The sequence below is a fragment of the Furipterus horrens genome, unplaced genomic scaffold, assembly GCF_987537825.1.
Source record: "Furipterus horrens unplaced genomic scaffold, mFurHor1.1.pri manual_scaffold_6, whole genome shotgun sequence".
NCBI lineage: Eukaryota > Metazoa > Chordata > Mammalia > Chiroptera > Furipteridae > Furipterus > Furipterus horrens.
Genome location: NW_028327176.1, coordinates 92,439,500 through 92,465,194, shown reverse-complemented (window position 1 = coordinate 92,465,194; position 25,695 = coordinate 92,439,500). Strand labels below are relative to the sequence as shown.

General features: G+C 38.7%; 1 protein-coding gene across 1 annotated transcript in view; it reads right to left on the bottom strand.

The window, feature by feature from the left end:
• The window catches only part of DNAH8 (dynein axonemal heavy chain 8), a 273,301-nt gene that overhangs the window by 109,579 nt on the left and 138,027 nt on the right, over positions 1 to 25,695 (bottom strand). The window contains exons 50-58 of the mRNA XM_090280432.1: positions 24,225 to 24,367; positions 23,634 to 23,768; positions 22,467 to 22,589; positions 18,091 to 18,304; positions 14,386 to 14,495; positions 10,323 to 10,486; positions 8,894 to 9,086; positions 7,179 to 7,301; positions 4,200 to 4,330 (exon numbers count right to left, since the gene is read on the bottom strand). Of these exons, the coding sequence (XP_090136558.1) occupies positions 4,200 to 4,330; positions 7,179 to 7,301; positions 8,894 to 9,086; positions 10,323 to 10,486; positions 14,386 to 14,495; positions 18,091 to 18,304; positions 22,467 to 22,589; positions 23,634 to 23,768; positions 24,225 to 24,367 (1,336 nt within the window). The remainder of the gene's footprint in view (positions 1 to 4,199; positions 4,331 to 7,178; positions 7,302 to 8,893; positions 9,087 to 10,322; positions 10,487 to 14,385; positions 14,496 to 18,090; positions 18,305 to 22,466; positions 22,590 to 23,633; positions 23,769 to 24,224; positions 24,368 to 25,695) is intronic.

The window sequence follows — 25,695 nt, the reverse complement described above, 5'->3', positions numbered from 1 at the left end:
AAAGCAGGCTAGAGGAAGCAGAAGATCAGGTCAGTGAGCTGGAGGACAACGTAGACAAAAATTCCCAGAAAGTGCAACAAAACAAAAAAGACTGAAAAAGAATGAAGAGGTTTTAAGAGAGCTTCAGGACAACATGAAACATAATATCATATCATAGGAATACCAGAAGGAGAAAAAGAGGAGCAAGGAATAGAAAACCTGTTTGAAAAAGTAATGGCAGAAAATTTCCCTAACTTTATGAGAGAAAAAGTCATACAAGTTCAGGAAGCACAGAGGGTCCCAAAGAAGATGAACCCAAACACGCCCACTCCAAGACATGGATTAGAAAGCATGACCCACATATATGCTGTCTACAAGAGACCCACCTCAAAACAAAAGACCTACACAAACTGAAAGTAAAGAGATAGAAAAAAATATTTCAAGCAAATGGACACTTAAAAAAAAGCTGGAATAGCAATACTTATATCAGACAAAACAGATTTCACAGTAAAGGCCATAAAAAGAGACAAAGAAGAATATTTCATAATACTTAAGAGAACAATCCCTCAAGATGATATAACTCTTGTAAACCTATATGAACCAAACATAGGAGCACTCAAATATATAAGGAAATCTTGAAGGACTTCAAGAAGGATATTGACAGCAACATGCTCATAGTAGGGGACTTTAACACCCCATTGTCAACAATGGACAGATCTTTGAAGCAAAGAAATACCAAGGATATTGAGGCACTGAACAACACTGAAGTGGACTTAATTGATATATATAGAACTTTTCACCCAAAGAAGCAAAATATACATTCTTTTCAAGTGCACATGGAACATTTTCAAAGATAGACCACATGGTAGGACACAAAACAAGCCTCAACAAATTCAAGAAAATTGAAATTATATCAAACATCTTCTCAGATCACAATGGCTGGAAACTGGAAATCAACCTCAAGGAAAAAACTCAAAAATATTCAAACTCATGGAGAATGAATAACATTGCTATTAAATAATGAAAGGGTTTAACAATGATATCAAGGTGGAAATCAAATAGTCTCTGGAAACAAATGATAATGAACACACAACAGTCCAAAACCTATGGGACACAGCAAAGGCAGTCCTGAGAGGAAAGTTTATAGCAATACAGGCCTACATAAAAAGGATAGAAGAATCTCAAATAAAAAATCTAACCCTATAGCTGCAAGAACTAGAGGAACAGCAACAAACAAAGCCCAGAGCAAGTAGAAAGAAGGAAATCATAAAGATCAGAGCAGAATTAAATGACATGGAGACTAAAAAAAATATTCAAAAGATCAATAAAACCAGGAGCAGGTTCTTTGAAAAGATACACAAAATCGACAAGCCTTTAACCAGGCTCATCAAGAAAAAAGAGAGAGGGCCCAAATAAACAAAATCAGGCACAATAGAGGAGAAATCACAACTGCTACCACAGAAATACAAAGGATTGTAAGAAATTATTACAAACAACTATCTGTATGAGAAGAAATCTGAAAACCTAGATGAAATGGACAAATTTCTGGAAACATATAATCTTCTAAAAACTGAATCAAGAAGAAGCAGAAAGCCCGAATGGACCGATAATAACTAATGAAATGGAACCAGTAATTTAAAAAACTCCCGGCACACAAAAGCCCTGGACTACACAGCTTCACAGGTGAATTTTACAAAACATTTAGGGAAGAACTAATGCCTATCTTTCTAAAACCATTTCAAACAATCCAAGAAGAGGGAAGACTCCTAAACTCTCTCTATGAAGCTAGTATTACCCTAATTCCAAAACCAGGTCAAGACACAACAAAGAAAAAAAGCCACAGGCCAATATCACTGATGAAGATAGATGCTAAAATCCTCAACAAAATACTGGCAAACCAGATCCAGCAACATATTAAAAAGTTCATACACCACGATCAAGTGGGATTCATCCCAGGGATGCATGGATGTTTTAATATTTGCAAATCAGTAAATGTAATACATAAACAAAATGAAAGACCAAAATCACATGATCACATTAATAGATGCTGAAAAGCATTTGATAAAGTACAACATCCATTTATGAAAACACTCAGCAAAATGGGAATAGAGGGAGCATACTTCAACAATGAAGGGCATATATGAGAAACCTGAAACCAACATCATACTCAACAGGCAAAAACTGAAAGCATTCCCCCTGAGGTCAGGAACAAGACAAGGATGTCCACTCTCTCCACTCCTATTCAACATAGTCTTGGAAGTTCTAGCCATAGCAATCAGACAAGAAAAAGAAATAAAAGGCATCCAAGTTGCAAAAGAGGAAGTAAAACTGTCATGATTTGAAGATGACATGATCGTTGGCAGCCGTCCGTCTCGAGAGACGATGGTGTAGCTTCTTAAGAGTCTATCTGCACCGCCGAGAATGGCTGTGCAGTCCAACTCGGGAGCGACACGGTATCTGTCTCCTCCCATGTTGAATCGACATCTTGCGATGACGCTGGAGTGTCCTCTCCAGTGAAGCTGAAGCTACAGAGCCTGGGCAGGGTGATATGGAGGGTCTGCTGTTGCCCATGCAGCAGACCCCCCCTCTCTTCGCAGCTGAAGGGTCCAAGGGAAAGACGGAGTCAATACAGTTTGGCTTCAGGTGCACCACAGGAGTTGCCGGTGTTGACTACAACGTCAAACCGCCTTAGGGACTCCGGCTCTGGATTTTCTGTCGGGGTTTACTCCCTTAGCCTTTCCCCTGAAGAGGTATGCCGCAAGGCAGCGGAGGTTTTTTGGAATCAGAGTTTTCCTTCTCTGATGTGCCCTGACTGGAAGATCGAACCAGCGACACTTAGCTCGCAGGCCGACGCTCAATCCACTGAGCCAAACCAGCCAGGGGGAGATGACATGATAGTGTACATAGAAAACACTATAGACTCCATGAAAAAAACTATTCAACCTAATAAGTGAATTTGGCAAAATAGCAGGGTACAAAGCCAATATTCAGAAATTGAAGGCATTTCTGTACGCCAACAATAAAATATCAGAGATAGAAACTAGAAAAAAAATCCTAAGTCAAGGAACTAGTATAAATGACCCATGGACATGGCAACGGGGTGGGGACTGACTGTGAGAGAAGAGGTGAAAGGGGTGGGGGGAAGCCATGGGGGAAAAAGCGGGACAACAGTAATAGAAAAACAATAAATTATATTTAAAAAGAACTAAAAACACAATGGGATGTAATAAAGTGGGGGTGTTCTGGAAAGAATATTAAGATCCACTAAGAGTGAAAAAGCAAGCCAATGACTGGGAGACAATTTTTGTAATATACACTCAGACAAAGAAATTATAACAAAACTACAGGAAATAAACTCCTACAAACCAATAAGAGAAAGAACTACACTTCAGCTGGGGGAAAAAAAATGCAAAGAATTTAAAAGCAGGCCAAATGGTTAACAAGAGATGAAAATATACTAAACAATATTTGCCATCTGAGAAATGCAAATTAAAGCCACAATGAGCTTTCCACCAGATTTACTAAAGTGAAAAGAATTCACGATGTCAAGGGCAGACAAGGATGTGGAGGAACTGAAACTCTCATGAACTGAAGTGTAAACTGGTCAAATGGCATTGGAAAACTACTTTGCAGATCTACTACAACTGAGCGAATGCATACTCTATGTCCCGCAATTCTGTCTCTAGAGTATACTCAGACATGTACAAGAATATTCATGAATACCTACAAATAGTCATCAACATTACAATGAATAAACAGATTGTGACAATATCTGGTAAAGTTAAGACTGTACAGCAATAAGAATAAACAAACTATTGGTACATGTCACATTATGGATGAATCTCACAAACAATGCAAGCAACAGAAAAGATATAATAGAGTGACTATTGTATGATTCAACTGATACAAAGTTCAAAAATAGGCAAAACTAATCAATGGGCTCAGAAGTGAGAACATGGTTACCTTTTGGAGGGTAATGACTAGGATAAGCCATGAGGGTACTTCTGGGTGCTAGTAATGTTTGATTTCTTCATCTGTGGGCTAGCTACATAGGTGTACATACGTGACACCCAGAACTTACATGCATTTACTTATATATGTTAAACTTAAATAATTTACTTAAGAAAGAAATACACTAAACTGTTGTACTTTTAAAGAAAACATTTTACCCTGAAGAAATTAACTATAGAAAAACATTGTCTTGTTTTACTTTATCTTACCTGGTTAATGTTATCTGGAATATTTGATATCCAGCTATAAAAGAGGCCAATCTTGACAGACTTTGTTTCCCTGAACCACCAACACCCACCAGCAATGCATTTCCACATGATGTTCGAATTATTCGTGAAATCTGTTTTGAAATAAAATAATATTTATTTGAAAATAGAATTCAACCATTTTCATTTCATTGCACTAAATGGGTCTAAAGTTTGACCATATGCTTCCAGACTATATTAAACACTTTCCTTTAATGATATATATAAGAATTTTAAAAACTAAAGTTTGTATATATTCTATTCAAATTATTTCCCTGACCATCTATATTTTCATCATGAAAAACAGACCAAATTATCTTTCTTGTCCTATTTCAAAACTATTCTATGTGTTTGTGTGATTTTTTTTTTTTTTAAGTTTTTAACTCAATGGATGGTGGAGCTGCTTTTGCTAATCTGCAGAAATAAGTGTACAACTGTTGGCTTATTACTCATCAGTCTAACACACTGACTTATGTAGACACCTAGTTCTACACAGATACTACCTCTGTCATATCTCTTCCAATGAAAATCCTTTAAATGTATCAAAATTCTATTTGCAATGGGAGCAGAAAGGTATTTGTAGAAAAGTAATCAGAGAAACAGCATTTATAGTCTTATGTTCCTTTTCTATGGTTGATTTCTTTGGTGGGGATTAGGACTCAAATTGTGGATCTTATACAGTCCAATTTAAGACATTGTTAAAAAGCTTTTACGTTAATGACACCAATGAGGAAGAAAGCCTAGATGGATCTCTAAAATCATTATCGCCACTAAAAGGAATTTTTTAAAGTACTATTTTTATAGATAGCAGATCAGTAATGACATCCTGAAATGCATTGACTCTACCATTATATTTTTAAATATGTTAATCCCTTATATGCTTTTGCACCTAGAACATAGTCCCATAGGACCTAGCCACAGTGGGTACTAGATAATTATGTGTCAAATGGTTGAATGTGAGACAGCCCTAGGACATATAGAAATTCACCAGCTTTGCAGAAGATAACTGTACAGTTGCTTGTATGGAAAATAATACAATAATTAATAAGTAATAATACAAGAATAAACTCTGCTTCACATAGTCACAACTGTAAACCTACTTTTGCCCCACCCTGTATAATAAACAAGAGTTAAATGCCTCTTCTTTACCAAACCTCTATATACTGTGTTCTGACTTCTGGAGAAACTCCATTTTGACCTACAAGTTATACAAATAAGCAACTCCTTTCTGTATTCTCCCAGGCTTGGATTAAACCATACTCCGTTTCAGTGCTGTCCCTGATTGGATTCTATTTTTACATCAGTCTTGTACACCCAGTTTCCCTGTTCCTCGTCAATTTGCTTTAACTCTGTCGTGGTAGCACGGCCTAACGTAGTAGGTGTCCTGGAGGGTCCAGTGGCACCGCCTTCCCTACCCCACAAGCTGTGTACTCGAGGTGTTATGCCTGTTTTGGCTGAGTACTCCCTCCTCTTGAAGATGAGTCTCGATTGCTGTCGACAGGTCAATGGGAGGGATTTACGCAGGCCAGACAGTTTGTAACACTGGCTATGACCTCTGGCCAGCAACCGCCTCCCCTCAAAGCTTGAGGAAGTGGTTGGGTGACGCTCCAATGTGGTCTGTAACTGTCCACAAGGTGGATAGCCCCTGGGGTTTCCCAGGTGGCAAAGGCCAAGGTCATCCTCCACCTGTGTTCTGTCTGGGGCCCCTTGGCACAAGTTATAAAGTGATCTGCAGATGGCTGCTGCTACTGCCAGGCCTGCGGCCACTCGGCAAGAGGTAGAGGCGCTGGATTCAGCTGTTTGCTTGTTTGAGTGGATTTAGGAAGGTCTGAGGCCTGTACCTAGCCCAGACCTTCATATAGAAAAGCCACTGTTACAGGGTGGGAGGGTTGCTCCAGTAGGCTTGTAAGTTGGATGGGGTGGATGCTTAGGTAATCATCAGGGTGGGGCTTAATGTGTGAGCCAGGTTGATGGGGATTCAGATATGGTGCCACTGCACTGTAGCTCTGTGGGAGAGGGCTCAGAAAAGGTGCAATGGCTTCTGTCTGCAGTTCTGTCTGGGAGGAACCTGTGTCCCAGCTCTCACCTTGATGCCAAACACTTTAGTTTCTCTCTGTATGCCACTGGTGCCCTTCAAGCTGCTGCCCCGGTGCTGGAGCCCAGAGGGATTGAGTCTGAGTAAGTCTGTGTGCAGTTGAAGGCCCTCTAAGAGGAGATGCTGACCCAACCCCCACTGGTTTTTACAGGCAGAAGTTATGGGGACTTATCTTCCTGGCATTGGAACCCCGGGTTTTGTGGCCTGGTATGCGGGTGAGGTCCCTTGCCCCTGAGATAACCCTTCATTTTCTTTCCCCTACACGTGGGTTTGGGACCAGCTCGTTCCATGTCTCTGTGTCTCTGCCCCTCCATCCCTCCTACCATCTGGATGAATGTGGTTTCTTTAATTCCTTAGCTATCGGACTTCCATACAGGTTGATTTTCTGACAGTTCTGAGTGATGGCTGTTCTTTATTTTAGTTGTAATTTTTCTCTGGTTGTGCAAGAGGTGAGCTGCGTTTACCTATGCCTCCATCTTGATCTTAAGTCCAAAAGCATCAACTTTCCCTCCATGGGGAACAGAATTCCTATTATATTAAAATAAGGAGGGAATATTTCTTCGTAGGGCTCTTCAGCTTACTTTCTAGAAAGGTAAAACTGACTCAGTGTGTAAAAAGCTCTGAACACAAAACCCATCAATTTGCCCTTGAAAAACATTTGTTGTCATGTAGATGAACTCAAATAAGGGGTTTCAATCTTTGGTTTCTGACACAGTGAACTAACACAATTTATGGACACTCTTCTATATACTACCTGATACTATGTATTTATTGTCTCAAAAAGTTTGTGAAATTAACTAAGTTTTTATATGATTTATTTATGTCATTAAATAGTCAACAGTTAGAACCTTAATAAGATGAGTCATTGCATCTTTAAAAAACACCAGATCAAGGGATGTTCCTCTAATGATTTCATTGAACTGTCTCTGGTAAAACTGGAGTCTTTCAGACAGAAAGTCAAAGGATGGTACCTATGGATGGAAAAAGAGAGAGAAAAACAATATGTAAGATCCAAAATATATAGAAGTAGCAATTGTAAAGGCACTTAAAAGTAATTCTACATTTTTTAAAAGAAAAACCTAATGCATTTCCAAAAATGTGTCATGTGTTAGTTGAATTTTAGTTATTTCCATTTTCAGAGGGTTGAAACCTAACTTTCCAATATGAAATTATTCCTGACTTTTCCCTTCAAGAACCCCAGCACCAACTCCCAACCACAGTAATGAAGATTGGAATATAGCAAATATTTTTCTCAGTTTTTATTTGCTTTTTAGTATTATTTATGGATTTTTTAATCTTTACCTGGGGACATTTTTTCATTGCTTTTTAGAAAGGGAGAAAGGAAGAGAGAGAAATATTAATGCGAGATAGAAGCATCAATTGGACCGGGGACTGAACCAGCAACATAGGTATGCACCCTGACCGGCAATTGAACCTACAACCTTTTGGTTATGGGATGACGCTCCAACCAACTAAGCCACACCATCCAGGGATATTTATGGATTTTTAAAAAATATATACAGAAGTTTAACATTATTTATATAGTTAAATTGTTCACATATGTGCTTTGCAAATTGTTTCTCCCCATTGATTCTTGATCTAAAAAGTCCCTTTGGAGTCTTGTTGCAAACTTCATTAAACCTATGCATTAATTTAGGAAGAATGATGTATTGCCATTTAATCAAGTAAAGTTTTATGTTTATTACTAGACATTTTACATATTTTTGCTGTTGAATAAACTACTTTTGTTATATTTTCTATCTCGTGACTACTGGCCAGAGTTGGCCAACTTTTTCTATAAAGGGAAGGACAGTAAATATTTTAGGCTTTGTGGCATTGGCATGTCTGGTCTCTGGTACAGCTACTCAAAGCTCTGCCATCATGTGTGAAAGTTGTCACAGACAGTTTATAAGCAAATGGACATGGCTGTGTTCTAATAAAACTATTATGAACACTGAAATTTTAATTCCATATAATTTTCACATGTCACACAATATTATTATTCTTTTGATTTTTTTCTACCCATATAAAAATGTAAAGGTCATTCCTAGCTCACAAATATAACAAAAATCAGGCAGTCGGCTGCATCTGGCCCATTGACTATAATTTGCTAACCTCTAGTATAAAGGACAGTTATTGAGAGTTATATTTATATCATACTTGATCATCTTATTGAACTCTTAGTACTTAAAAAAGATTTTAAATTCTCTTGGATTATATGAAGAGATAATCATATCTGCAAATAAAATGATATTTTTATTTTTTCCTATCTGATAATTACATCTATTTTCTTTTTGTCATTTTGCTGTAGTGCCTGGAACTTTTACAGCAGTATTAAATAATAGAGGTAATATCAGGCATACTTGTCTTATACCTGACTTTAATGGGATTGCTGCTAAATTTCATTGAGAGAAATATTTTACACTTGGTGTATGGTGACATGAATCACAACTCATAACTAAGATAAAAGTTAGAGCAACTTCATGGTGAGGCTCTGGTACAGGGAGAAATATCTAGTTAGGTGAGTGACCCGAAAACTCTCTTTAAAGGTGAAAATAAATACCAATTCATAGATTTTTGGTACTTCAAACACAGTGTCTTCAGGTTCATCACCAGTTGGTTCAGGCATCTCACGGAGAAAATCTACAAAGTATGGCTCAGGAAGAATATACGATAACACATCTGAGCTGATATTTTCTTCAATTGCATGAGTAAGATGCACATTAAACCAAAGCTCATCATCAGGAGTTATAAATCTGAAAGAAAAATCCAGGAGTAAAAATGCAAAGTATGAAGGCATCTTTCCTAACTGAGCATGGTTTCACCCTCTCTCCACCTCCTCTCGGCCCCATCCTGCACCTCCATCACATCAGAACAGGGAAGCGATGTTTGCCTTCTGACAAGATGGGCCTAACCCATCTAACGGAGTTACAACATTGACAGTGTTACTTACAGAAAATACTGACGAAGAGAGTCTCTCCTTCAACGTCAACTTTTGGACTTCCATGTCCTTCTCTGCACCACCCAATTTTAGCACGAATTCTGTCAAGTACATTTAACCAGAATCCTCTACACCCAATATCTGATCACCCTCCATATGTGACCGAATTCCTCACTGTCCTTCATTCCTCTGTGGTAACATCTGATCACCTGGCCTGCAAGAACCCTATTTAGGTCAGTTTAGCCAGAATCCTCCCGTACCCCTGACATCTCTTGCTAATTTTCCATCCACTGACCTCCCCCATCCTCTTCCGTGGCTATAAATTCCCAATTTTTCCCCGTTAAGTGTGGAGTTGAGGCCATTGTCTTTTCCCTACTGCAAAACCCCACAGCAGCAGTCCCTACATCTATCACAACAGTCCTGGATACAGACTGTGTGCCTGATCGTTTTAACAAGTGTCATGAATAATTTTTTGTTTAACAATACAGATGAGTCAACTGGGTGAGGTCAAAGGTCCCTAAAACTTGCAATAAAAGTGCAGAAGTGATGGTCAGTAGTGTGCAAACGTCCTTTTTCTGGGTTTGTGGGCACACAATGCACAAAGGTCCTTTCAGACTTACAGTACTAAGGGGAAGATAAGAAAAAAGGGACTAACATTTGACAAATACCACCTGTGTGTGCGACACTGTGGTGGGCCTTTACAACTCTAAGAGAAAACAGACTCAGGATGATGATGGATTTTATGTACCAGATTTCACCAGGCAAAGCCTACAGAGCTCAAATTGTTTAGAAAATGTACATAACTACCATTTGTCTCTGAATGTTATCAACCCTCTGGTAATGCGGTGATTTTAAAAAATGTCCTGCTGAATTTGGCAGAGAATATTTTTAAGGCGACCAGCAGGTGGGAAGTGGCATCAATGCTTCATGAGTCCCAGAGATAATTAAGACACTACTCCTTACTCTACTGATTTAGGTAGATAAAGCAGGTACTAATCGATTGTATATACTTTTGGTACAGTACATTAAACTCAGGCACTGTAATACATACCTGTCAGCAACTACTCTGTTGCACTCATGTTTGAAAAGTGACAGGAGAACAGAGATTGAATCACACTCTTCGGCTTTTATGGTTAACATTCCTTGCCAAATTCTGGAAAGATCTCGAAGATTGAAAATGTAATGAAATTTAGAAGGAGTTGGCAGCATCTTCACCTAAAGATGGAGAAAAAAAAAGGTGATACTCTCGTTTGCTTTTACTCTCATTTCCTTTTCAGATAAACTAAAAATAGAACTGCAAAAGAAGTATTTTATTTCACAAATCTTATTTTAAATTAAACAAGCTCAGTATTAAACCAAAGTTAAGTTTATATTTTCACCACAGCACTGATGGAAAAACATATTATAAATAAACTAATGCAGAATGTAAAAGACCATAAGTCCTTGGATAGGACGGATTCAAGTATAACACACCAGATGCAGATTCCAGCCCCTGTTCTACCACCATTAGTTGGTTCTGAATAAGTCACTTGCCCTGATTTCTTAAAAACTATGCAAGTTGTGGAAATAAGCATTCCTAATCATTATTAACCTTACTAGTGTTATATGGAAAATAGGTCATAACAAAAAAACAATGTGAGCTAGTCATCATGTTCACTTCTAAAGTCAATAATGGCTATGTTCTATAGATTGCTTGTTTAGGGTCCTTTATGTGTTTGTATTTCCATAAATATATTTGTATATTGGGATCTAAACTTCACTAAGGGGATTCATATATCTTTATACCTAGAATAAATTGGCAGGCAAGTCTGACATGCAGCTGTTAAGTAGTAGGTGATGTTTCAGAGTTTTGTTGGTTTGTTTCTTTGAATACTAATTTACTTATTATTTCTACTAACTTGTAGAATCCAAACAGTTAAGGCTATAACAATGACCAGTTAGGGGTAACCTAGAGGTGTAGCAGGTGTGGGAAGCACAGTGGGCCGTGTATAAAGAGTGTAATAGATGTCATTAGCATCATTTCGGAAAGTGAAACAATGATAATTCTGGAGATACAAAGTGCTTTGATTCACCACATGGTTAATCCAGGAAAGTAAAGTGAATGATTTCTTTAGTACTGATTCATGGAATATGTCCTTTCTTTATTGAAATAGTACCCCATTGAGTTTGGAGAGTGATTTTTACAGGCTAATTCACAGTGGAAGTTAAAGCTGCAGGCAGCAAGGGAGAGAGAATGAAAAGGAGTGTTATTTCTCTCTTTGCTCAGTTACATGCCAAGCTAAACTGTTCATTTACCAAAATGCAAATCATACACTTATATTACAAATATGTAAAAATAAAGAGACAAGCCTGTGTGAATACTGTTTTTTCATTTTGCTGTAAAAAACATAGCCATTGGCAACTGAAGCAATCATTAAAGAGAATTAAGTAAATTCCTTTCTTTCCCTCTTCTTCTTTTATTAACCTGCTTCTTTCCTTCTCTTCTACTATTTATTTCCCTTTAATTTTTGTCAACTTCTTTCTTTTCTCACCGGCTTCTGCTTTAAAGCTGTGTAAAGTCATAAAAAGGTGAAGTGATATACAAGGTGAATGGATTAAAAGTGTGCTTTGTGAAGATAGGTGATCTGAAGAAAAAACATAAAGAGGGCTGTTTATTTGGGGGTGGAAGATTCATTTACTCTTTACTGTGTCTGAGCACCTCCCAGTGCCCTTGGGAAGATGCCACAGTGAAGAGGACAGCTACAACTGCTGCCATCGGGGAGCGTCCATTCTAATGGGGGAGCCTGACAATAAATAGGAAACAAATATATTGATAAAGAACAGACAACCAATAATGATAAAAATCATGGTTACAAAAAACAGAGTCTGAAGACAGATAATGCCTGAGATGAGGCCAAGGACAGTTACTTTAGAGAAAATGAACCAGGAAAGCGCCTGTAAAGCCAAGAATGATGAGGATCGGTCAGATGAAATATAGTGGTTCAGAGGCATGAAAACTTCTGGCAACAGCATGAGCAAGGCAGCAGAGCTGGCACAGAATGATGGAAGGGGAGATAGGTAAGCAGGGGCCAGTTCAGGTTCAGGTATACAGGCCAGAGCAAGGTGTTGGGTTTCATTGTACAAGCAACTGGGAATCTGTTAGTGGTTTTAAGAAGGAGGCATGCTCTCTCAGTCACTTCTTCAAAAAAGTGTTTTATGACTATGTAAAGAACAGACTCAAGGAGGGCAAAAAGCAAGCAAGGAGTTTCGTTAGGAAGTGACTGCATGGTCCAGAGGGCAGGAGATGGAGGCATCTATCAGGGTTCACAGTGAGATGGCATTGAGTTCTCAGCTTTGGGATGTATTTTGAGAGTGTGGTTACTGAGACTTGCTGATGGACTGGATATAGGGGACGAGAAAGGCAAATCAAAGATGGTGCCCTGGTGTTTAGCCTGAGAAGCAGGATAATTGTCGTTGCTGTTAACTAAGATGCATAAGTCTGAGGAATGGTCATATTTAAGGACAATGATGAGTTCTGTTTGGACATTAGCTCTGTTAATTTTGAGATCATTATTAGGTATCAAAATGGTGACATCTACTAAGCAGTTAGAGATATGTCTGGAGCCATCCAGAGAGGCCTGGGGTGCATGTATTGATTTTGAAGTCATCAGCACAGAGATAGTGTTTAAAGCCTTGAAGCTGGATGAGGCTACCTGGTTAAAGACTGGAGATAGAAACCAAGTCCCAGCATCCAGATCAGGTACACTCCAATATTTAGAGAGGGGGAAGAAGAAGGGGCTTAGTTAGAAAAGGTAACTAATGATAGAAGAAGAAAACCAAGAGTGTTAGTCCCCTCTGAAGCCTAGTGAAGAAACTGTTTGGAAGGATCATTTATGCTGAACGCTGTTAAAAGTCAAGTAAGAAGAGGAAGAAATCAACCTTTAGATTTGGCAAGATGGAGTTCTTTGGTGACTTTGAAGAGAGCAGTGGAAATGAAAGTTCATGCAACTGGGTTAAAGAGGTAAAGGTGAGAAAACAGAGCTAGTAAATATTCACATAATAAAAGAAGCTTTGACAGAAAGACACCAGGAAGACCAATGCTATTCAGAAAAATATGTCGAAAGGCACATTAAGTTGAACAATAGTCCCACTAGCAAACAGATGGATCTTACCACACTAAATTCTCAGACATTCAGACCTTGCCATTCATTTTGGAGTTTCTTTAAGAGAGGCAGAACAGCATGTACAAAGACCCTGTGCTAACGGAGAGCCATCTTACATAAGGAGCTGATCACTATGAAGGCGGGGGGCAGGCAGTGGGGGGGGGGGGGCTGTGTGTCATGAGACATACCAATTCCTCTTCTGATACTTCCGTATCTAGAATTGTCTGAGCCCACCCAGGTATCTGAAAGGCTGGCACACTCCAGGTTTCCCCAGGACATAAGCTCCGCAAAGATGTGTATAATGGGCCTAATGAATGTATAGTGAACTATGACTAACCCTTACCTCCTTTGCCATTTTTTGACAAATATATCAAGTTTGTTTTTATCTCAGACCTACATTTAATTGCTTTTTCACGAGTCTGCCTTAAGCCACCTGGTGACAGCTACAGGTCTGCTGAGCTTTACTTAGGACACTGACTTGTATTGAAATCTAGCCTATTTTAAGTAAATTTCCATCCATTTACTAACTCATGCTCCACCTCTGAGAAACACACAAGTTAGACCTTAAGTTTTAGTTAGCTGACAATATCTGAAAATCCAAGTATTCACTCACTCAGTAAATATTTGTGTCTGATATAGTTTGGTGGGATGGTGGAGACAGACATACAAAGAGTTACATATCAGAGTAACAAGTGGAAATGCAATATTTTCACTTCAGCAAAATTCTACTTTATCTTGGATGTCGTTTCTGGTTTATAGTAATACCTCATACATATGGAAAGCATCCTTCAATCAGAATATTTGCTGCCTGGAAGGAAAAGGTGTCATAAATCCATTTGAGCACCTAATTTGTCTTTTACAAAAAAGCATTACCACATATAATGTGATAATAACTTCATGAGCCACGAGGTGAGAACTAGGTTGAATAATATTTGACTTTTTAAAAAATATTGACAACAGATGACTGTGTACCTTGGTCCATTGCCACAGCACTCTGCCCGCAGAAACTAAATTTGAAATCATCTCACATATTTCAGGTTTGAACTTTCTACAAGGATCAAAGTATCCACAGCCAATAACTCCTGAAAAAAATTTTTTTTAAACAAGATTAAAGGCACAAGCTTACTAAAAATTGTAAGGTGCATGTTTATCCCTGTCAATAAATCACTCCTAGACGGACTAGGTGGTGTTAAGAATTTCTTAACTAAGACTGGAAGTCATCAGTGAGGCCTCCAAAGCTTAGTATGCTGTGGTAAGCATTTTATATGGATGAACTCATTTAACCCTCCCAACATCCTATGAGAAAGAATGTGAGGTAGATATTATTACTCTTCTGCCCATTTTAATATGAGTATAGTAACTTGCCCAAGGTCACACAGCCTGTGTGTGGGCGAATCTGAGATTTGAACCCATCTAGTCTGGCTCTGGAGCCTGTAAAAGAGTACTCATCCTGAAATGTAGGAGAGCTAGAAAAGAACTTAGAGACTACTTCCTCATCTTACAGAGGAGACCAGGCCCAGACAGGTGAAGCAGATTGCTCAAGGTCACCTGATTGGTTGTTGATAGACTTGGAATCCACACGCACATCTCCTGACCTGCAGTCAGTTAATACTCTGGCTTGGACTGATCATCTAACGGCGCATAGGAAACACCCAGTACAGTGACAGTCCACTATAATCACCCTCAGGAAGCACTGAATTACGGGTTTAAAACGTGTTTGGTTTTAGACCGCAAAAACAGGTTTCCTCTACTTCACTCCAGTGAGTTAATATGTTGAGCGATATGTTCAGAGGAATATGAATATGAATATATGTTCAGAGATGCAGAGCAGGTTCATGAAGGGTGGGGCAGCTAAAGAAACTGGGCTTCGTTCACAAAGATCAAAGAAGAGTAACCTTGAGGGAACATGAAATTGTCCTCCAAAGTCATGGTTGCTTGTGTTAAGACACCTGTTAGCCCCTTTGCTTCCTGAAATCCTCTGATTCGAGGTCTCCAACTTCCCGTGGGACAAATGTATTATATAGGAAGCAAGAGGTCTGGAATCAAAAAACAGGGTCAGCACTGCATCTCTGCCAGGCACTAGTTAAATGGCCTTGATTGGGCAGTTATTTCTCTTCTCTGAGCCTCAGTTCCGGGTTTGTTTCCATATGTAATTTTCAATATTAATCAGATCAAAGACTGTATAAACGAGTTTAACAAATAAGCAAATGCTCATGTACAGATCACGAGACTGAGAACACAGCATACCCCCTGTACATTAGAAGCTGCCGTTTGTCAATCTCTGCCCAACCTCTTCCTTCCGCCACAGATAGCCACGGCTCTGACTAGTTGAGAATCAGTAACTCGCTTTTCTTTATAGCTTTGCCACTTATGTTTCTGAACTTTAATTTATTTTAACCTTAATTTTTAAAACTTAATTTCATGGAATCATATATTCCTCCGTGACTTGCTCCCTTCACTCAGGATGCTACTTCTGGGCTTCATCCATGCTGAAGCATGTAGCTGGGTTTGCTCATACTCACTGTTGCGTAGCATTGCACTGTGTGCCTGTGCTGCAATTTATTTATCCAATTTTACTGTCAATAAATATTGGGGTGATTTCATGGTTCCTGCTATCATGAACACTGTTCTATGAACATTCTTGTGTAAGCCTTCTGGCACACATATGCAAAATCATGCCTATGGATTAAGGACTTAAATATGGAAGGCAAACCTATACAAAGTTTGGAAAAATATATAGGAGGCCATCTTCATGACCTCTGGGTAGAACGGGGCTTCTTAAATGAGACTCAGAGAGCACAAACCATAAGGGAAACAATGGTAAACTGGTATATTCTAGCACTGGCACTGCCGGGACCTGCCCCTGGTGTACTTCACCAATACTAACGTAGGGCTGGCAGCAATTCACAGGCCTACCAGCAGGGGGTGGGAATCCCATTTGCTTCACGTTCTCATCAATGCCTGCTTTAGTCAGAATTTTTCATTTTTGCAAATCTAGTGGGTATAATATGGCATTTCCTTGGTGTTTTAAATTTGTATTTTCCTAAATGTTAATGCTTATCACCTTTACATTTGTTTAGTTGACATTTTATTACATCTTCTTAAAGTCGTCGGCAGCCGTCCGTCTCGAGAGACGATGGTGTAGCTTCTTAAGAGTCTATCTGCACCGCCGAGAATGGCTGTGCAGTCCGACTCGGGAGTGACATGGTATCTGTCTCCTCCCGTGTTGAATCGACATCATGCGATGACGCTGAAGCTACAGAGCCTGGGCAGGGTAATATGGAGGGTCTGCTGTTGCCCATGCAGCAGACACCCCCTCTCTTCGCAGCTGAAGGGTCCAAGGGAAAGACGGAGTCCATACAGCTTGGGTTCAGGTGCGCCGCAGGAGTTGCCGGTGTTGACTACAACGTCAAACCGCCTTAGGGACTCCGGCTCCGGATTTTCTGTCGGGGTTTACTCCCTTAGCCTTTCCCCTGAAGAGGTATGCCGCAAGGCAGCGGAGGTTTTTTGGAGTCAGAGTTTTCCTTCTCTGATGTACCCTGACTGGAAGATCGAACCAGCGACACTTAGCTCGCAGGCCGACGCTCAATCCACTGAGCTAAACCAGCCAGGGTATATCTTCTTAAAGTACCTGTTTTTTATTCCCCATTTTAATATTAGATTGTTTGCTTTTCTCTGAATAACTCATAAGATTTCTTTAAGTATTAAGAATACTAACTTCTTAGAGGGAGGGGTGTCACTGGGTGGAGGGGAACAAAGGGAAAATAAATTGGGACAACTGTAACAGCATAATCAATAAATCATAATTTTTTAAAAAAAGAATACTAACTTATTTTGTTTTGTTATATGGGTTGAAATTTTTTTCTTCCACTTTTGGGTTTCTCTTTTTACTCCATTAATGTTGCTTTGTAGATGAACAAAAGTTCTTAACCTAGCCAAAGTTATCATTTTTTCCCTTATGGCTTATGTTTTTCTGAGTCTCATTTAAAAAGTCCTTTCCTACACAGAGGTCATTCAAATGTTTTTAAAATATTTTCTTCCAAACATTTTTTGAGCTTTAATTTCCGTATTTAGATCTTTAATCCATCTGTATTGATTTTATATTTGGTGTGAGGTAGGGGTCCAATTTCAGTGATTTTTCCCCTAAGAATTACTGAGTATCCCAGTGTGACCTATTGAAAGTCTGCCCTTTCCCTTCTGATTACAGCATTTGCTATGCCACATAATTAATGTCCACATATGCATGAGCCAGTTTCTCCTGTAGGTCTTCACAGACACAATTTTTGATGGTACAGTTTATGTGAGCATTAAAAATTTCATTTTTTTTAACATTTCAAAGTGCTACATTTGACTTGGTATATTGTTAACCCATGATCAATGCGCAGCCACTCGGCCCAAATTTCTCTTATTAATCACGCCAAGAAAACCAAAACACAAAGGTTTGCTTACCTCCAAAGTCAACCTTCAACAAGGCTATTTCTAAATATTCATGAGTCTTAAAATGGGCTACAAACATTCTTATTAGTATTTACTTCCCCTTCTCTGGTACTTAGTTCTCTATTTCAGATACCTAATCCTCACTTCAAACAGAGCCTTTTCATCCCTTAAATAAGATTTTGCATGGTTTATGTCCACATGTAATGCAATTAAAAAATTAAACACCAAGAATAATCATACCAAAAATTTTGTCTATTGAAGCATTGGAAGGCAATGTGCAATTAAATACAGTAAATTGCCTTTTTAGACGCTGTGGAATGTCATTCCGCCCCCCTCCGGGGTGGATCATTGCTGCTATGAGCTGCACATCAACAATAGTGGTGAAGTCTCCAGGTTTATCCAAGCTGTACATTCCTTCCATTTCCATCATTTGTCGCACAATCTCGTTAGTTATCTGAAATGTTACACAGTAATATTTTAGCAACATATCACTGACATATTCCTCCATATCTCCTATAAAATAGTACAGATGAGATTAGAAGAAAATATTCAACTTTTATCAATGAAATGCTTGCAAATTTTGATGATAAGCTTTAAGATTATTTCACTTAAACAATCACCCGTGAACTCTGCACAGGGGAGCAGGAGAGGCTTCTCCTCACATGACATACAAGCAAAGACTTGAAGAACATGAGAAAGGAACCCATTTAAATACTAAGGGAAGAGCATTCCAGGGGGAATAAACAGTAAATGTAGAGGTGCTGAGTGAACATCATATCCAGCGTGTACAAGGCTCAGTAAATGTAGTTGGAGCAGAGTCATGGAGAGATAAGATCCAACAGGGTAGGGTCTTTGGGTCAGGGAGGAATTTTGGCCTTTATAGTCTATAAGTCTCATGGGACAATTTTGAGCAGAGGAGCATGAGTCATGCTGTGACTCATGTTTTAATTGTTTGCTGATTTGAGAATAGATTGAGGGGGGCAAGGGAAACAGGAAAGCATTTAGGAAACATTTTAATGGTCAAGAAGAGAGATAGTGATGTGCACAGGGATTAGAAATGGTGTTGATAAGTAGTCAAATATTATAGTTTGAAAATAGAGCCAACCTGATTTTCTGAGAGACTGAATGTAGTGTTGCTATTTTTTGAGATAGAAAACACTGTTGGAGGAATAGGTTTAAGAAGTAACAGGAATTTGGTTTTGCACATGTTAAGTTTGAGATCCAACTAGATTTTCCCTGTTGGATAAATGAGCCTGAAATTCAGGAGCTCTTCTATTTATAGGTGGTATCTAAATATGTTTCCACTCTCCTGACCTTATAGAAACTGCTGAGAGGTTTATCTGCTTTGGAACCCTGCTGAATGGGAGAGAAAAGGGTAAGAAGAAGGAAAAACACTTTCCCTGGGAGGTTGTGGCCTCAGAATGACAGCTAAATAGCTTTGCACCTTGAGTATACATAGCCTAAATGGACCACAGACTTTCAAATCTTAACCATGCTTTGATCTTTAAATAAGCTCTTAAGGATCTGGCAGAAGTAAACACAAAACCTGTCTGGATGAGGGCATAGCCATCCTAGGCTTCAAGAAATAGCCACAGATGATTTTTCAAGAGCAATGACCTAGCAAGCAGCCAATGATACACAGAAAACAAGGCAGTTTGAACCTAAACAAGAACTATTCAAACCACAGAGAGCAGAAACAGACCCACACAGACTTCACATGCTGGAATTAACAGACACAGAAATTAAAACAGCTATCTGAAAATATTTTAAGAAATAGACAATAAATTTCAAAATATATGCAAAGAACAGGAAATTATTAAAAATAACATTTTTGAAAGAAAAGAGAATCAAATAACTAATGACTATAATAAAAACTCAGTAAATAATTTGACAATAGATTGGACAAAGCCAAGAAGAAAATTAGTGAGGTAGAAGAGAGGGGAAATTATCTAGAACATAAGCATTAGAGAGAGAAAAGGTTGGGATGTACAGAGGAGTATTGTAGGAACATAGAGGGCATAGGAAGAAAGTCTAATATACATCTGGGGTCTGAGAAAAGAAGAAAGAAAGTAAAGCAGAAGAAATATTAGAAGAGATAGGGGCTAGAAATTTTCTAGAACTGATGAAAGACACCAAACCACAGTTCACAAGTCCCAGTGAATCCCAAGCAAATAAATCCAAGTAAATATACACAAAGGAATACCATTTAAAAAAGAACAAAATATAGTAAAGTAAGGTAAAGAGGAAGTCTTAAAAGCAGCAAGTGAAAAAAGGCAGGTTAACTACAGAGGTGCAATGCTTAAGTGATAGTTAACTTCTCAACAGCAGCAAAGAAAACAGATGACAGGAATAATATATTCAACACGATGAAAAAAATAACTGCCCACCTAGATATTTACATCCAGCAGCAATGCCTCTCAAATAGAGAAGATGAAATAAAGACATTTGTAAACAAACGAAAACTAAGAATTAAGTCTTTAAAAGACCTTCTCTGAAGAAAGTTCTAAAAGCAGAAGGAACCTAATACCAGAAGGAAGGCTCAAGATGCAAGAATAAGCAAAGAGCAAAGAAAGTGTTAAATATGTGGGTAACGCAAACGAAGAGTGAACATAAAAAAAGTAAAAATAATACTTCATGGAAATTTTACTTAAAATACATGTCAACAATAAAATTATGAGTCAGGAGAAAGACAAAGGAAATTGAAGTGTTCCAATGTCATTAGACATATAAAATGAGAGTTAAAGGTTTGGTTACCTTTATTTTTTATTATCTGTGTATGCAGGATGTACTGTCTAGGGTAACCACTAGAACATGGAAATTAAGTACAGTATATAGATAATAAACAAAAGGCAAAATCAATTTACTCAGAGAAGTTAGGAAGAAAGCTGCAACATATCTATGCTCATCTGAGAGTGAGGAAATGGAGGTGTTGGAGGTCTGTGAAAAAGAAAAAAAAGTATGAAATAGTCATCTCCCGGAGCAGGCGCCTAAAAGGAAATGTAGTACAGGAATAGATAGGACCAAGACATAAAACATGAGACATCCAGTACGATTGTTGGGCAGCATTAAGAGCTCAGCTGTGATCTGTGATCATGATTTTAAAGTGAAACCAGGTGTGGTTTTCTCCAGGCAAGTTTAGCTGCATAGATGCAGGTGGATGGAGAGTAGACAGGAGATTTTAACAAGGCTTCAATGTAGTTAAGGCAGACAATCAGAGGGTGTATGCTACAGTGATTGTAATGATGGATTATGGAATATTTGCTGGGAAAAGAAGTGAAGAAATTAGAGGAAATGGGGGATAGTTTCATGATGATTGGAAAAATAGATAGCAGTTCAATCTATAGAGTCTGGGCAGGGAAGGGAATGAGCTACAAAGAGTGGACATGGTAGTCAGAGAATAAAATGCTTGAAACTGAGATACTGACGGAGTCCCATTGATAATGACAATGTGTAAGGTATGACTGCATGGATGAGTCAGTCAGACAGGGTGGAAGGCATGATCATCGGAGGAGGCCAGGTTGGGAAACTAAGAGGCCAAGATCATGTATGTGGGTACTGGCATCACCAAGAATTATGACAGCAGGTTATATAATTTGTGGGGCCCAGAAGATGCAAGCCTCCTTATTCAAAAATTATTAATAATTTCAAGATGCTGACAACAGATCGTTAAACCCCACACAGGACCCTTTGAAGTGCGAGTCCACAGTTTGCCCACCCACGCAGCTGAGGCCTGGTGACAGGGACAGTACTGGAAAGAGAACAATGAACTCTTCAGGGAAGGCGATATCTGAAGGAGGAGGGCAGTGAGAAGCAAGGAGGACATTGCTCTCACCTGCAGGCCCAGGGGTTCGAGCCTGAGAAGTCTGCAGGGAAAGTGGTGTCCTGAGTTCCCATTAGAGCACAAGGTGAAGGGAAAGTTCAGAGAAGCCAAATTTACAGTGAATTTTGTGGATTAACTGTGGCTTCCAGGGGTGCACAAAAAGGGGTGCAGAAGTAAGAGATGAGATCAGAGAAAGGCCATGCAGCGGTGTCTGAGGGTTATTCTCAGGGAGCACAGAGCTGGGGTCCTGACCACCTAGTGGTGTCTGAGGTGAACCGGGACAAGGGCGGGGTGGGATGGGCCCTGGCAGCTCCAGGGAGAGGGTGCCGATGAGGCAGTGCACAGGGGAAGGAGGGAGGCGCCGGGGATCCCACAAGAACCTGCTGAATTCTAACAGCATCAGCGGGACTCTCAAAGGGGGAATGACTCTAGGATTGACAGATGATCATGGCTAGGACAGGGGTGTGTGGCAGAGTTATAAAAAACAAGTGTTTTCTACATCAGGTACTCCTTGGAGAGTATGTAGAGTAAGAGATAAGAGGGCAAGGCTAAAACCTTGGGGAAAGGAAGAGAGGAGCCAGAAAGAACACTGAAATCAAGGACCCAGAGAGACAGGAGGGCATGTTGCCAGAAACTGCAGGGGGCTTTCAAGAAGGGAGAATGTCAACTCTAACCGAGAAGTCACATAAGTCTGGCAGTTGTTACTAGGTTTAGTAAGATGAGGACAATTTGACATTTTTACATATGACTAAAAACACTGATTAAATATCATCTATAGGAGCCATTTTAGTCAGACCTGATCTCCCCATTCATTAATGATGGGCATATTAATATCATCAATAAATACAGTCATTCTTCTGCCTCCTGGTGGCCCATATGTGCTTCCCATTCGCTTATCCACATAGCTTTCAATTGTTCTCTAGAGAAAAGGAAATAGTTTGTCTTATGCATTAGATCTCAAGCCATATTTCTAAAAATGATGAGCATATTTTCCAAAGTAGAATATAATTTAGTTAATATGTATAAATATCATTATTAAAATACATATTGTGAATTTAAAAATGTTATTATAATGTTAATTGTTAATTTACGTCAAAAGAGATACACTCAAAAGTTCAGCTTTAGCCTCAATATTAGGCTATTAATCTAAATTTTAGGCTATTAATAAATATTAGACTATTAATCCAAATATGCTATTGGGTTTGGTTTTAAACTCAACCTTGGGAGGTTAAATAGCTGAATGCCAACTGCCACACCATTTCTTTCTTTATATATATATAGTCGTCGGCAGCCGTCCGTCTCGAGAGACGATGGTGTAGCTTCTTAAGAGTCTATCTGCACCGCCGAGAATGGCTGTGCAGTCCGACTCGGGAGTGACACGGTATCTGTCTCCTCCCCTGTTAAATCGACATCTTGCGATGACGCTGGAGTGTCCTCTCCAGTGAAGCTGAAGCTACAGAGCCTGGTCAGGGTGATATGGAGGGTCTGCTGTTGCCCATGCAGCAGACCCCCCCTCTCTTCGCAGCTGAAGGATCCAAGGGAAAGACGGAGTCAATACAGCTTGGCTTCAGGTGCACCGCAGGAGTTGCCGATGTTGACTACAACGTCAAACCGCCTTAGGGACTCCGGCTCCGGATTTTCTGTCGGGGTTTACTCCCTTAGCCTTTCCCCTGAAGAGGTATGCCGCAAGGCAGCAGAGGTTTTTTGGAGTCAGAGTTTTCCTTCTCTGATGTGCCCTGACTGGAAGATCGAACCAGCGACACTTAGCTCGCAGGCCGACGCTCAATCCACTGAGCCAAACCAGCCAGGGGCATATATATATATATATATATATATATATATATATATATATATATATATATATATATATAAATGTTTTATATATGCATACACATTTTATCATAGCCACCACTTAAAATAAGTATTTAATACGTTGATTACTATAGCAAATGATGGGTTTTACCTGAAACATCATTGGTTCTGTGGCAGATGAAAAGTTTAGACTTTTGGATAACTGTACTTCAGGATCATATTTTTTCAAATATGCCTTAATCATTACAGTTTTTGCAGTTCCCTGCTCTCCTGTGAGCAAAACAGCCTGTAATCACAGGATAAGCATGTTGAAAAGTGTTATAACATGTTCAGTTTCAAATGTCTTATGGTTCTAGTGGCCATTCTTTCATTCTATAAACTAATAGAACTCATTTTTTAGAATTACACCTACACAAAAATATATCATAGTTGAACTAAAAACTTAAATGTAAAATGTATACTGTAAAAGTGCTGGAAGGAACATGGGTGAATATTCACATGACCACAGGGGTGCAGAAGGACTCTGTGAGCAGACACCCTCTCTCCTCAGCAAGCTGGGAGTCAGCAGGTCGGAGGATATTGAGTTGAAGCACATCCTGGGACCTGCGGTTTCCTTCCCAAACATGTTTCTCTCACAGCCTCCAGCCCGTTGTGCCAGAATTTAATTATTCTATCTGTAGTGTATGAAAAGGACTGTGTTTCTTACATGGTTTGCAGGCATCTAAGAAACTATCAAACTTACTTTATTTTGTTTTGCAATGGTGTCTATCAAAAAATTTGTTCTAATATTGTCAACATTTGGAACCAAAATTGATGAATACTCTGGAATACTGTCAGGTGGATAAAAATATGGCTGAAGTTTCTTATTCCAGTGCTCCCAGTCACCTATACAATAAATAAAAATTGATTTTAATAAAACTGTATTCTTCTAAAATAATCAGAATACAAAAAATGCAAGTGCTATAAACATTCAACACAATCATAAAACCATTTAAAACATTTCCCTAAAACATGTTATCTGTTTACCTAGACTACCATCTTCTGTAATATCTAATCTAATATCTCCTTATCTATGTGGCTTTTGATCATTACATTTCTTTTGACTCCTTACAAAGGTTTCAATTGCTAAATCATCCCTCCAGAGAGATCTGGTCTGAAATGCAATCTAAATCAGCTAGAGGCGAAATTAATGATGTGTATCTAGTAGGAAGGCCACATCAATTGAAAAAATGGGAAAAACCAAAAAGGGATAACTATAACTGGGCCAAGGATATTTGCCATGAAAAACAAGAAACACAAATCTGACCCTACAACTCATGTCATGGAGTCCTCACACTCTGACTTATAGTAACTACTAATTTACTTATTAGTATTATTTCTATGATAATAATTATTATTACCACATTTCATCAATTCTAAGAAAAAAATTATTTACATCTTAGCATCTCTTGAATGATATCTTACAGTCACAGTTGGTTAGACTAACTTGCTCAGAGCTATTCATATTGTTGCCATTTAAACTGAATTAGTTGCATCGTTGTTATGGCACCATTGAGTTTAACTGCTATGTTAAATGTCTTCAGAAAGATTTTACTATGATTTGGAACTGTACCAAAAAATGTACTGTGTACACATGCTGCATGGAAAGAGATGAGAGGATAACTTTTGATAGTAGCAAAGCAAATATTCATCATTGGAATAATAACTTCAATTCCAAGTTTTCTTGCAAAATATCAAGTCATATGATAAATGTATGTTTAACTTTTAAGAAACTACCAAACTGTTTTCCAAAGTGGCTGCACCATTGTGTAGTATATGAGAGTTCCAACTGCACATCTTTGACAAATAGTTGGTATCATTTTTAATTTTAGCCATTCTAGTGGTTAAGTATCCCACTGTAGTTTTAATTTGCATTTCCCTGAACATCAGTGATATTGTATCTTTTCATGTGCTTTGCTCACCATTCATAATCTTATTCAGTTAAGCTTCTGTATAAATCTATTGCCCATTTTTTAAAAATATGGATTGGTTGCCTACTTGTTATTGAATTTAAAGAGTTCTTGATGTATTTTGGATAAAATTCTTTCAAGTATTTCTTTCCCTTCTGTGGTTGGACATTTTACTTTCTTAATAGTCACTTTTAGATAGCAAAAGATTTTAACTTTGATGAGGTCTAATTTATCAATCTTTTCTTTTATAGTTTGGGCTTTTTC